This window comes from Crocuta crocuta, unplaced genomic scaffold, assembly GCF_008692635.1.
Source record: "Crocuta crocuta isolate KB4526 unplaced genomic scaffold, BGI_CrCroc_1.0 scaffold70, whole genome shotgun sequence".
Taxonomy (NCBI): domain Eukaryota; kingdom Metazoa; phylum Chordata; class Mammalia; order Carnivora; family Hyaenidae; genus Crocuta; species Crocuta crocuta.
The window spans coordinates 15,762,165-15,776,447 of NW_027528417.1; the positions used below are offsets into that span (position 1 = coordinate 15,762,165).

A 14,283-nucleotide genomic window follows, 5' to 3' on the forward strand; every position below is an offset into this window, starting at 1 on the left:
CAATGACCCACACAGACCTCATACTAAGATGTGAAGGAACTTACTGGTGACTCAGCGCTTCCCTGCAGTCTTAGCTCGAATAGCAGGAATCGATGCCTCTCTGACTAAGGCATCAGAACACAAACATAAGTCCTTTTGAAGCCCCCCAAATTCAGAGTGGCATACATATGGCAACTAATAGGGCTTCAGACCTGAAATAGTAGGATCCCATTTTAGTCCTTGAATCTAGAGTTTTAGTAGAATACAGATGGAATTTGTTAAGCAACATGGTTTTTCTTTTTAAATTTTCCTTCAGGTTTTTCATATGAAAAAGATCCCCGGTTGTACTTTGATGACACTTGCGTGGTTCCCGAGAGACTGGAAGGTAAGCAGCCTCCCCAGTTTGTCACTAAGCCAGCGTGTTGGAGATGTCACAGTGCTTCGGTCAGTGTTGTTAACACCAAGCTGGCATTAACAATTCCTTCATGCCTAAGAAACCTGAGAAACTTAAGACTAAAGTATTGCGTGTGCATCCTTGTCCCAAATAGGCAAAGTCAAACAAGAGCCCACCATGTATCGGGAGGGGCCCCCTTACCAGAGGCGAGGTTCCCTTCAGCTCTGGCAGTTCCTGGTTACCCTGCTTGATGACCCAGCCAATGCCCACTTCATTGCCTGGACGGGCCGTGGCATGGAGTTCAAGCTGATTGAACCTGAGGAGGTAAGCACCGGTCTTGGACTTGGATGATATTCGATCGACTGATGGTGATGGTGATGGTGATGATGTGTGTTCTTGTTTCGTTCTCCATTGAGGCTTTTCACTGTGTGAAATACGCTCTTCCTTCTCATTCACATTCTGACCTGGCCAGTGGGCTTGGTGGTTCTCTTCCTATCGATAGGACAATTTACAATTTGGGGACAGGCAGCATTCTCCACTGTAGAAAACACAAAAAGTATTAGTTAAGCGTCTGCATAATCTGGAGAGTGAGGCCACCAAGACTTGCATTCAGATAGCGTCTGTTTTCCATCTTGGAAAGTCTTTCTCAAGTGTCGTTTCCGTGATACCAGCTTGTTTTGGTGTCGGTCCTCTTCTGTCGCAGGCTATATTTGAGGCTACACGAACATATTGTATGACATTTTGGTAACATAAGATGCAACTGCCCCACTGCATATTTCAGATAGCTCTGACCTAGAGAAATAAAGTGATCAGAAATGGGTTGATCTTAGGAGCTTAGTTTTTTTTTTTTTAAGTGTATCACATGGCATCACAATAGTTGAGAGGTGACCCCAAAACTTCATTACTTTAATAGAAAAGGAAACATTATTACTGCCCTCTGCCCAGAACTACTGACTGATAGGCCTACAGACAGCACCAGTACCATTTCTTCGATGGAGAAAATAACACAGCCTCCCTTTCCTGAATATCACATAACAAAGTGAATTAAATCATGGTTTCAGTTTGGCATATTCCAAAACCTTGATTTTAAATTTCTATTTGATTTAAAATCTAAAGAGATCATAAATGGGGTAGGGGGGAGACCCTGCCCTGGAGATCTTAACATAGGCTTCTTTTGATAGCATATACCTATGCATTATATATTAAACCAGTGGAGCAAAAGGTATCTTTGGGTTGGATTTGATTGAAATGGGGAACAGTCCTCTGGGAAGGCATTTGAGCAAGAACTACAGTTTTAGATGTTCTGATTAGCTCCAAGGCTCACCTCACCACACCAGGGGGATAAGTTGGTCTGGGGGTTAACAGCAGGAAGCAACCACTTGGCACTTGGTTTAGAGGAAGAGAATGATCTGAAAGTTAAGATGAGAAAAGGGATGTGGATTGGAAATTTATAAAGAATCCTGACTGATGGGAGGGTGAGGAAGGCTTCATTAAAGGCAGTTCTAAAAGAAGCTGTACGGTGTTCCCTGTCTTGGATCATTGGTGAAAACGGAAACGTGTCATCTATCATAAACAGTTTCTGTTAAGACTCAGCCTCCCTTCAAAGCCAGAGTTTGGTACTACTGGGTTTTTCCAAGGTTTCTTCTGGGCTGTCATGTAGAAATGGAGCCCTACCGGCGAGCCCCCCACTCCACATTCTTTTTGCTGAGAACACGGCCTGGTTTATATGACGCTTGAGGAAAGCATGTTGCCTAGACTCACTGAGGCTTTTTGAAAGCGAATCTGTCATGTGGGCAGCCCTTATTGATTTATCTCATTTCACAAACAGGAGCTTTTATTACTTTATTGCCACTGCCTCGGGCCTCAGCACAGGCTGTGCAACTGCAGGTAAACCTGGTTACGACCCTTTGTAAAGCTGTTATTGAATCTTCTGCTCTCCTACCCGTGGTAAAGACAGTGATGAACAGATGGTAAGGGGCTGCTGCTTTTATACTTAATAGAGAAACTAATATTAATCCCAAATGCTCATAAATGCCAAGTAGCCAAGTCACACCAGAGGCCTGCAGTGGCCTTGAGCCTCCCTCTGCTGACCAGACAACTTTGTTTCTTCAGGAAGTACTTCCTTCCACCCCACCCTGAAATCCCCCAGCATTCCCTGAACTCTGAATGTTCCATTCTCTGATGTTCTAGGACCGATTCTGTTCCGCGTATGCACTTTGGTCTCAGGACATGCAGCCTGCAGTGTCGGTTGAGTTAACCTACTGGTTGTATAACTTTGCTGTCCCTACTCTTTGTTAAAGTCAGGAAGATACCAACTCCTCGAAAAAGCTGTAAGACGTTGTCATGGGGGGAGCTTGAAGGGTGAAGCGGAGGAGGAAGCTGTTTGGGACGTAATTGTAGGCAGCTGTGTGGCTGAGTAGTGCACTCTGGGTAATTATCCATAATATCCATTACACTGTGCATGGAAATTGTGGTTTTAGAACTGCGTTTTGGCAGGCCCCCTAATCAAATGTCTTTTGATAGTCATCCAGCTTAGCACCCTCTCAATTATGACTGACTCGGCTTTAATCTGGAGCCATTTTAACTGTGAATCTGCATTAATGAATATTTTGGGGGGTAGGGTTGTTTGTTGAACATGTGGCAGATAACTGATGCCATGGGGAGGTTTAAAAGGATGGGCTGCTAGAAAGAATCGCTCCCTGTGCTGTGGCTTGCTCTCTCTTGAAAAGGGAGGAAAAGAAATGTGAGTTTTTTTAACTCTTTCAGCCTCCATCCTCAAGAGGCATGTTATCAAAGTAATGAATGGAAAAATGAAAGAAAGAGCTGCTGACAAGCTATTGCCTGCTCCCCTCCCCCCCAGAATGGGGCAGCCCTCATTTCTAGCAGCTTGCAGTTGTGCCGCATCATGCCTTCCTGTGGAAGGAGTAGCCCTGGGGAGGGCTGTTGAATCACAGGGCCCTGGCCCCAGAGGATGAGTCAGTAACTATGGCTACCAGAGCTGCTTCAAAGTCAGTGCATATGCACAGCCTCTCTCCAGTAAGCTATCACGTATGCAAGTAACAGCAAGGAGAGATCGAGGCTGAAGTTGGAGAATATTCAAGAATTGGTTTCCACCACTGACTATAGTTAAGACATTGAGGCTGGGCTTCTTTAAGGCCCCCTGCATCACTGGAGGGCTCACAGTACTTCAAGGACAGCTTTATGCTGTCATTGCTTTTGAACAGGTATTAATTTAGCAGGTTTCCCTTTTACCACTATTTCTGCTGGTTTAAAATGTTTATCTTCTCTAACCAAGGGGTGAATTTTTGGTTAACTGTGCCTTTTTCGTTATCTCAAAGATGGAGTTGAATGGGTGCAGTGTGGAGGAAGGAGAGCCAGGGACATCATGTGTGCCATGGGGGTGCAAGGCAAATGAATGGAAAGTTAACTTTTACACGGTCTGTTGCAAGGCAGAGAGGAATCATGGCTATTGAATTATTCTAATGTAATTAGGACAGATGCATTCTTCCTTGCTTATCAGATCATTTCTGGTATTTTTTAAAGGTCAGTTTAGAATCCTGATTTCAGAAGATGTTGCTTTCATTCTGCCCAAATACTTTAAGGAAATGCTTTAAGTGAAGTGCTTTTTTTATGATCCACTTACCCGTTTGCAGTCTTTGTACTTCCCATTCCGTGTGTAACATCTGGTTTTTTAAACATCAAAGGAATACAGTTATTTTGTCGTTGTGTTGTTGTTGTTTTAAGTTTCCAAAAGCGACCTCAAATTTTCAAAACATGAATCCCTGGTTTACATACACTTAAAGACCTCTGAGGAGACTCACATTTCTAGAGTTATTCTTCTCCGACTTGGACAGTCAGCTTTACAAGTGGGATTTGGGTGTAGAGATACTTGAGAACAGAAGTTGCTTGGCTGTCCTGACGATTGGGAAACTCTACTAGGAAGTTTTCTTGCTATAAGGCTTCTTCACCCAAAGCTCCTGTTACATCTCCCCATCACTGCACCTCAGGTGGCCTGGGTAGGGTATAATGCACTTCAGAACTGTTTGGGAAGCCCTGTTAATTTTTCATTAAGTGGATAATGGCACTGCATGTCTTAATGTCCATTCTGTAAGTCTGCTGGGAGCAGAGGATTGGATGGCAGTGGGCTGGAATGATCCGGTTCCCCCTTACTCCATGAGCTGCAGTAAGTAAACAGCTCCCAGCCCCTCGCCAATCTTATTAGAATTGAACTTTTGCTCTGCTGGCCCATTAGCAACTCACTAGTGTGTTTCTAATGTTTCAAGAATGACCACTGTAATTATTCCTTATTGACTGCTACAGAAACCATAGCACTTAATGGCAACATGTTAATGGTCTATGGGTATTGGTCAATAATTCATATGTGGAGAAACAGTAGAGAGTCTGCTTCCTCTGGGACATTAGCCAAGCCCTCTGCAATCTTAAAGTGCTAGGATTCTTCCACCTCTAGATCTCACCTCTTAGCGGTTGTGACTGAATCATCACCTTTGTTGAATGTCTGGTCCTGATGGAATTAAGTGATTTTGCTTCCAGGTCAGGGAAATGGATCATTGACCATAGCAGTCAGATTATAGAACTGGCTCTACTGGGATTGGGAGAAAACCACCAGGCCCAGGGAATGAGTTTCCATTGCTCTCTGTTTTCCTATCTCTTAAGGTTGCTCGGCGTTGGGGCATCCAGAAGAACCGGCCAGCCATGAACTATGACAAGCTCAGCCGTTCTCTACGCTATTACTATGAAAAGGGCATCATGCAGAAGGTGAGCAATGATGAGAGGCACCTAGACCACTCTGACCACTTTCAAAGAAGATGTCAAGGGCTTCCGTAATAAGACTGTTTATAATGGCTGGGAGAAATGTTAGCCTTGTAAGTGATTCTGTGGTAGGAAAAACTCTTGGAAAAACAAACTTAAGATAAGAGTCAAATGAGATAAAAAGAGCACTCTTAATGCTCTTGGGTACACAGAAACCAGAGGTTATATGTAGAACACACTATAGGAAAATTAGCCTCCTCTGCTTTATTTAAACTGCCTCTGATTACCAAAATGTCCAGAAACTTAGGCTAACTGTTACATCCATAATACATGAGGGGATCAACTTGAAGATCTCAACTCCCATAAGAGCTGAGTTGAAGCCTTCAATTGTCAAAACACCTAGATCTCGAACTATCTTGGTTTAATATTCTTTTTTAATATAAGTTATTGTCAAATTGGCTTACACACAACACTCAGTGCTCATCCCAACAAGTGCCCTCCTCAATGCCCATCACCCATTTTCCCCTCTCCCCCATCCAACCTCAGTTTGTTTTCTATATTTAAGAGTCTCTTGTGGTTTGCCTCCCTCCCTCTCTGTTTGTAACTATTTTTCCTCTTCCCCTTCCCCACAGTCTTCTGTTAAGTTTCTCCAGATCCACATGTAAGTGAAAACATATATTTGTCTTTTTCTGACTGACTTATTTCACTCAGCATAACACCTTCTAGTTCCATCCACGTTGCTACAAATGGCATGATTTCATTCTTTCTTATTGCCAAGTAGTTTTCCATTGGATATGTAAACCACATCTTTATCCATTCACCAGTTGATGGATAAAGGCTCTTTCCATCCAATAATTTGGCTATTGTTGAAAGCACTGCTATGAACATTGGGGTCCATGTGCCCCTATGCATCAGCACTCCTGTATCACTTGGGTAAATTCCTAGCAGTGCTATTGCTGGGTCATAGGGGAGTGCTATTGTTAATTTTTTGAGGAACCTCCACATTGTTTTCCAGAGCGGCTCAGGTTTAGTATTCTCAATAGTGCTAGGGGAGTAAGGAAATCCTATTTCTCTTTCTGAACCTGTAGAAACTGGAACTCAAGTTAAAAACCCAAGGTTTATAAAGTGGCAGCAGAATCACCTGGTAGCAGGTTGTTTGCAGAATAAAGCATGAAGTGTGTTTTGAGGAAGCCAGTACAAAGTCCTTATTGGGGTGGGTGGTGAGAGGACCACAGTCTGAAAGTCCTGTGCGTAGGCAGAAGATGGCAATGGCAAATCATTGGTTCATCTTTCTTAGCCACCATATTTTATGCTGTGCTGTTACCCAGACTCTAACATTTACACATTGCGGTAGTCTGGCGGTAGCTGGTAAGATGCACTTGGCAGAAGCATTTGGCTGTTGTTGTTGAGAACCTGTCTGTGTTGAAGCCAGGTTTATCTTTCTCATGGGCAGGTGGTAATGCGACCCCATATTCCTCTCACCACCTTAACAAATACTAAACAGCTTTTCATGGTTTTCTGGATAAAGAAGTAAGGTAAAGATAAAAGTAAAGTTTTATGGCCCTTTTAATAACTTCATACAGACAGTAAGGCTATTCCCAGTCTGGGCACCATCACCTAATATCTGTTTCCTCACCTGCACTTGACCTCTGTCACTTGCACAGCCATCTTCTTCTAGTTAATGTAGTGTTTGTTTACCAAAGAATATACATCACATGCATGTAAGTCATCAAGCATATTTAAAAAATGAAGGAAAAAAAACCCACATTCAACTATCATTCTGTTTAAGAATTAGAACATTCCTAGTCTGTTCATTACCTGGCCAGCCAGTGATTCTTATCACTCCAAGAATCTGAAGTCCTTGGGTTGAGTCCCCTTTGCTGCTTCCAGTAGTACCAGTGATACTAACACATATCTCTATCATAGTCCTTCTCTCTTTATTGTAAATTACTCATTACTTGTCAATATCTGCCACAGGAGTGCTCCCTTGGGGCAGGGCGGAGGGTTTCACTTCAGTGCTTGGCACAGAGTTGATAAATACTCTAGAATGGGCAATCACTTTATTCTACTTCCCCTTTTTGTAAAGTGTGCAATTCAGTGGTTTTTAATATATTCACAGTTGTGCAACCATCACCACAATCAATTTTAGAACATTTTATCACCCCATAAAGAAGCCCTAAACGCATTAGCAATCACTTTCCATTTTCCCCCAAACTTTACACACACATACTTCCCCCCCACCCCTGCCCCAGCTTTAATGTTAATACTATTAGGTGGAGTCCTAAATTCAGGAAGAAGAGCTATTGTTCCTTTGCTGCTCCCAACTCCAGATTCAGTCTGGAACTTGAACTAGTTGTCTCTATGACTAGGTCTTTGTTTTTTAAGGAAGTAGAAGAGAACTTCATATCTTAGAATAAAGCAGACAAAGAGTAAAGGAAGGCACAGGAATGAACTTGGATGTGTTCAGACCCTAACACTCCCATTTATTAGTTGTATGCTTTGTATTAACCTCCCAAAGCCTCTATTCCCAATAAAAATGGAGATAAAAAACGCTGCAGCAGTTTCACAGGGTAATTTATGGGAAAATGTTCCAGAGATAATAATGCACTATCCAGTCAGTGTTAGGGATTTTTGTTATTGATCACATGACCCATGAATAAATGAGAACTAATTAAAGATGAACGATAGCATGCCCATGTGGGGAGAAAATTTTTAAAAGCTGTAGTCCCATACCCTCAATTTTTGAAAGGGAAAATTGAGGTTCACAGAGGTTAAGACTCATTAGTCACTGAACCAGGATGGGAAGCCATCAACTCCTGGGCCCTGATCTCATGTTGTTTCCACTATGCCCTCCTGCCTCACCCTTCTACATACATGTACTGGCTTTCGAGGGAAGGAATCCAAGATTTAGTGTAAGTGTGTGGCTTAAAAAATCTAAATAGGGATGATTAATTGGGTACGTCTGCCACCCTTAAGTCTTGCTTTGGTGAAAATGCTAACTGTCCAGTTTCATGCATAGCCCCTAATTCCTGGTGTTTAAGTTCCAAAGAACATTGGTGCATACAGCCATGTTCTGATGATTAGAAGTATCACCATAACATAAGCTTTCAGGCCTTATTAGGATAATTCTGTTTTTTAATTTCACTTATTTTAGTGAGAAAGAGAGACAATGTGACTGGGGGAGGGGCAGAAAGGGAAAGAGAATCTTAGACAAGTTCCATGCTCAGCATTGAGTGCAATGTGTGGCTCAACACAGGACCCAGTCTCACAACCATGAGATCATGACCTGAGCCAAAATCAAGAGTCAGATGCTTAACTGTCTGAGCCACCCAGGCATCTGAGACCTATTAGGATAATTCTACTATTACCTCTACAACCTGGCTCTATAGCCACAGATTTTTTAAACCCAGGATTTGGAAGCAAACCCATATCTCTGCAATTATAAAGAGATTATGGGGCACCTGATGGTTTAGCTCAGGTCATGATCTCGCAGTTCATGGGTTCCAGCCCACATCAGGCTCTGTGCTGACAGGTTAAAGCCTGATGCCTGCTTCAGATTCTGTCTCACTCTCTCTGCCCCTCCTCCCCCTCTCTCTCTCTCTCTGTCTCTCTCAAAAATAAACATTTTTTTAAAAAAATTTTAAAGGAGTTTACAATCACAACAGAATGACTGAAGGGCAGGGTTAAACTCAATCTTTCGAATTGTTAAGCCTAAAATGTTTATTTTATCAGTAATTTTAGCTGCCTTCCCTTGCCCCTTTGCATTGCCCAAGAAGCGCATTATCAGGTTTGATTTTGAGTGTTATGTGTCTTCTTGTACTGATGCTAAACAATCAGCAGAGAACAGGTGATCCCGTTGACCTAAATGGCTCATCAAACTACATCATGAGGCCTTTGAATCAAGGCCTTTTGGTTCAAATAATATTATCATGCATAAAATTTATTAAAAGGTAGTTAACAGTTCTTCAATGTAGCACAACCATGGGATGCATAATTTAAAACCACAGGTAAGCTAAAAAGTAATTCTATTTGGCTTTAGAACAAATTTAAATTCCCACATAAGCTCTCTGATCAAATTCCTAGCCCTTCACAATAACCAAGTTGTACTATGAAGACTGTGAACCTTGGAAGTAACTGAAAACCTGGTCTGACTTAATGCATTTCACTTTTAATCTCCCTTTTTTGTTTTTTTTTAATAGTTTATTGTCAAATTAGTTTCCACATAACACTCAGTGCTCATCCCCACAAGTGTCCTCCTCCATGCCCATCCCCCCCTCCCCCCACATCCATCAGTCCTCAGTTTTTGTCAGCATTCAAGAGTCTCTCATGGTTTGCTTCTCTCCCTTTCCCCCACCATTTCTGCCCTTCTTCTCCCCCTTGTTCCTCCGTCAAGTTCCTCCTAATCCTCCTATACGTGCAAACATATGATATTTGTCCTTCTCTGCCTGACTTATTTCGCTCAGCATAACACCCTCAAGGTCCATCCATGTTGCTACACATGGCCAGATTTCATTCTTTCTCATTGCCATGTAGTATTCCATGGTATAGATAAACCACATCTTCTTGATCCATTCATCTGTTGATGGACACTTAGGCTCTTTCCATGCTTTAGCTATTGTGGAGAATGCTGCTATGAACACTTTTAATCTCCCTTGTAACACTAAGCACCAGCCTCAGCATAACTTTCTTCCTAAGTAATGATCATAACACAGTGAGAATCTCCCTCTAAAAGAGCCTATCTAGGGGAGCGTGGGTGGCTCAGTCATTTAAGCATCCAACTCTTGGTCTTGGCTCATGTCTTGATCTTTGGTTCCTGATTTAGAGCCCCATGGTGGGCCCTGCACTGACAGTTTGAAGCCTGCTTGGGATTCTCTCTCTGTCCGTCCCCAGCTCACACATTTTCACTCTCCCTCTCTCTCAAAATAAATAAACTTTAAAAACTTAGAAAGAGAAAAGCCTTGGGGTGCCTGGGTAGCTCAGTCAGATAAGCGTCTAACTCTGGATTTTGGCTCAGGTCATGATCTCACAGGTTCGTGGAATCCAGCCCCACACCAGGCTCTGCACTGGGATTCTCTCTCTCTCTAAAAAGTAAATTGAAAAACATTTTAAAATTTAAAATAAAAGAGCCTACCAAATAAGTAAAACAAAATAACGAATAAGCATTTAAAATTCAGATATCTTCTTTTTCAACTGCCGAGCTGCTTTTGTGTCAACAAAACGCTTGGCAGCTAACAGGTCCCCAAGATTGATCAGAGTAAATCTGAGTGATTTGAACAATCCGCTACTAAGAGCCTCCTTTGGTTCCTGGCTCTTTAAGAACTCGATGACATTCAAATATCTCACTATCCTACCCTTGGTTTCCCTCCAAAGCCCTGTTCTGGCTGGGCCTTCATAAGGTGTGTTTTCTCTCTCAGGTCGCTGGGGAGCGATACGTCTATAAATTTGTCTGTGACCCGGATGCCCTTTTTTCCATGGCCTTCCCTGACAACCAGCGTCCGTTCCTGAAAGCAGAGTCCGAGTGTCACCTCAACGAGGAGGATACCCTGCCACTGACCCACTTTGAAGACAACCCGGCTTACCTCCTGGACATGGATCGCTGCAGCAGCCTCCCCTATGCCGAAGGCTTTGCTTACTAAGTTTCCGAGTGGCTAAGCGGCCAAACCCTAGAGCTAGCAGTTCCCATTCAGGCAAACGAGGGCAGTGGTTTTGTTTGTGTTTTTGGCTGTTCCTAAAGCTTGCCCTTTGAGTATTATCTGGAGAACCCAAGCTGTCTCTGGAGTGGCGCCCTTAAAGACAGATACCTTGGCTGGGGAGTGGGGACAGGGAGGGGCAGAAAACCACCAAAAGACTGGTGCCTCACCTCTGACCCTGACAAGGTTTCTGGGAAGAGATTGAAATGGAGCCTCCTTCCCATGGACAATATATGCAAAGCAATACCTTGTTCAGGTTAGTGCCCACAAACCAGGACGGAGTGTGTGACAATCTGCATCGATCATGGACTACTAATTGCCTTTACATAGAAGGGCTCTGATTTGCACACTTTATTGAACCAGAGATGACAAACCCATAGAATAGTAGATAGGCTATAAAGTTGGGGAGGCTCAAACCGTGAAGGGTTAAAAACAGATCTTACAATTTGGAGAGCTCTTCTAGCTCAATCTGAAATGTTTCCCCCTTGGTCTAGAAAGAAGGCGGGGGGGAAAGTGAGAACAGCTGTTGCCCACTCCATGGTTCTCAAATAATAAATCATTGCTACTCTTGGGAACCTTCTAGCCATGTGGTCACCAAGTAGAACAAGCCCCCTTTCTCTTCCCAGTCACACGGCCGTGTGTGGATGGCTTTAATTTCAGAAGGGTGATTTACACTTTTGACAGTATTTTGTTTTGCTTTGATTCGGGGGGATTGTTTTGTTTTGGTGGTTGTTTTGGAAAAACAGTTTATAAACTGATTTTTGTAGTTTTGGTATTTAAAGCAAAAAAAAAAACAAACCTTTTGGTAACTGCGCACTGCGTCCTTCAGCAGGGCGGTGCCGACTGATGAAGACGCTGCAGCTTGAAAGGGGCTTTGCTGGGGGCTTGCCCTTAGCAGTGTCCAAGCCCACTTTACTGCCTGCTTTGTGCTCTCTGCACCAGACAGCCTGATAGAACATTTGCACCTGAGTTGTACATTTTTGAGGTGTGCAGGGCAGCCTGGACACACCGCCGAGATTCTATGTGTATAGTTCCCCGCGTTCTCTAACATGCCCTCTCTGGAAAACGTATGTACATAATGCATATCATGCCCATTTGAAACCTGGCCACCTGGTGGGAACCCTGGCGATTTCTCCCTGGGTGTGACTGATGACAGTTTCCATTTCATCAGTTTGTTTGGTTTTCTTTTTTTTCTTTTTTTTCTTTCATCTTGGACTTTAAACCCTGCATACGATTCAATAGGGTTTGAGATGTACGTGTGACCCTGACCGGTAAAACAGTGCTAGCATTTTAGTTTCTCGCCACCTGATTGCTGTATTATATTGGAAAAGTTTTAAACAAGCCAGCTAAAGCGATGTGAAAGTTGGCCTCGAAGTAGAGCAAGAGTTCTTAGCAAGTGGTGGTACCTTGCTGCCTGCCCTACTCGTAGGATTCTGTGCGGGCACGTCAGGAATGACTGCTGGTCTTCGTATGTGAAAGGCGGTGCTGACTCGGTGAGCGGAAGAGACAAGGTTTGATTTGCTTGCCTATGAGTGGGGTGCGCTACCATCTCAAAGAGTCCCCCTTAAGACCAGCGGCATATCTGCAGAGAGGTTCATAGGGATAAGGGGGTGCGTTTTATACCTATGAAAACATGACGTTTTCCTCTATTGGAAGCTAATTAGCCCGCAAAGGTACTGAACCTCTAGCTTGGGCCTTAATTAGCATTGTACTCTAATCAAAGGACTCTTTCCAAACCATATTTATAGCTCTCTAACCCCCACATAGTCTATATATAGATGCATATTTTACCCCCAGCTGGCTAGAGATTTATTTGTTGTAAATGCTGTATAGGATTTGTTTTTTCTTTCTTTACTTATCCTGGTTTGGGTTTTCTTTCTTTTTGATGAATTTATGCTGTCTTAGCAAGTATGAAAATAATCCTCTGTAGCCCGAGCTCCCCCTCCCCAGCTGTAACTACGTGGCCTGTGCTGTTACGGGACCTAGGATGGCGGCATCACTGTTGCATTCCCATTGGACTCATGCACCTCCCGGATGGTTTTGGGTTTTTTTTTTATTTGTTTTGTTGTTTTGTTTTTGCTTCTTTTCCAGAGTGTGGAAAGTCTACAGTGCAGAAAGGCTTTAACCTGCCAGTTGATTTGAAATACTTTCCCCTGCGCAGGGCCGTATGCATCCTGCCAAGCTGCGTTATATTCTGTACTGTGTACAATAAAGAAGTTTGCTTTCAGTTTACCAAGTGCCTGAAGCCTGCCTCTTTCTTGCCCTCGATGGTCTAAATTTTTTAAGCTTATTTATTTATTTTGAGGGAGCAGGGAAGGGGCAGAGAGAGGAAGAGAGAGAATCCCAAGCAGGCTCCGTACCAGCAGCACTGAGCCCGACACAGGGCTCACACACGAGAACCGTGAGATCATGATCTGAGCCAAAACCAAGAGTCGGATGCTAAACCGACTGAGCCTCCCAGGTGCCCCTCCGTGGTCTAACTTTAAAGCAAACAGAAGCCACCTGGCTTCCTCTGTCTCTCTCCCTCCCACTCATTCCCCCTCCCTATCTCTCAGATATTTAGCCATACCAATGGACCGGAGTTGAGAGGAATTAAAGGAACTATTGCCTGGAAATAAAGTGCACGGTGCTTCTTGGCCTCACCCCACCTCACCTCTTAAACTCTGGCTAAAAATTTGAGCCAAAGGAGTAGGACACAGAGGACCTTCCCAGCCAATGGTGAGTGGAGACCACCCCAACCCCTTGAGCCTACCTACCTGCCAGCTCTTAGTAACAGTTTTTTTAATGTTTATTTACTTTTGAGAGAGAGAGAGAGAGAGAGAGAGTGACCGGGAGAGGGGGAGACAGAATCTGAAGCAGGCTCCGGGGTTCTGAGCTGTCAGCACAGAGCCTGCATGGGACTCAAACCCACAAGCTGTGAGATTAAGACCTGAGCCAAAGTCAGATGCTTAACCAACTGAGCCACCCAGGCGCCCCTCTTAGGAACAATTTTTTAAAGTATAGGTCATGTTTGGATCCTGGGTTGTGTGAAAGATTACTAACTCGGCTAGGACTAGGAGTCCACAGTGATTCTAGCTCAGCCCCTTGGGTACATACTTGAAAAAGCAGTAAGAACCTAAGACGTTCTTATGTACTAATTTCCCCCAACAAGCTTTGATCTTAAGTAAATTTTTTCCTAAGTTTAGGAATCAGGCTGTTCCCCTTGAAAATGAGAACAAAAACATAGGAAGTTTTTTCTAGCCTGTTGTTGTTGTTGTTTGTTTTCTAGTTGTGCAGCAGTAGAATTTTTGCTTCCAAGTTTGTCTCCTCATGGGCATATATCGCTTGGGGAACGTGTGGAAGGAAATACATCTGCAGGCTGTGTGCAGTGCTAGGCCTTGAGTGTTCTTGTTTCACTCTCTTTTTCTGTACCTCTATTCGGGCTTTTCAAGACTCCTTTTACAGTACAGA

The 14,283-nt window shown here is 43.4% G+C and overlaps 1 protein-coding gene across 1 annotated transcript in view; it reads left to right on the forward strand.

Moving 5' to 3' along the window:
* The window catches only part of ETV5 (ETS variant transcription factor 5), a 61,439-nt gene extending 48,374 nt beyond the window's left edge, over positions 1–13,065 (forward strand). The window contains exons 10-13 of the mRNA XM_077754574.1: positions 296–364; positions 528–697; positions 5,048–5,149; positions 10,558–13,065. Coding sequence (XP_077610700.1) covers positions 296–364; positions 528–697; positions 5,048–5,149; positions 10,558–10,779 — 563 coding nt within the window. The 3' untranslated portion in view covers positions 10,780–13,065. The remainder of the gene's footprint in view (positions 1–295; positions 365–527; positions 698–5,047; positions 5,150–10,557) is intronic.
* Positions 13,066–14,283: the final 1,218 nt, after the last annotated feature.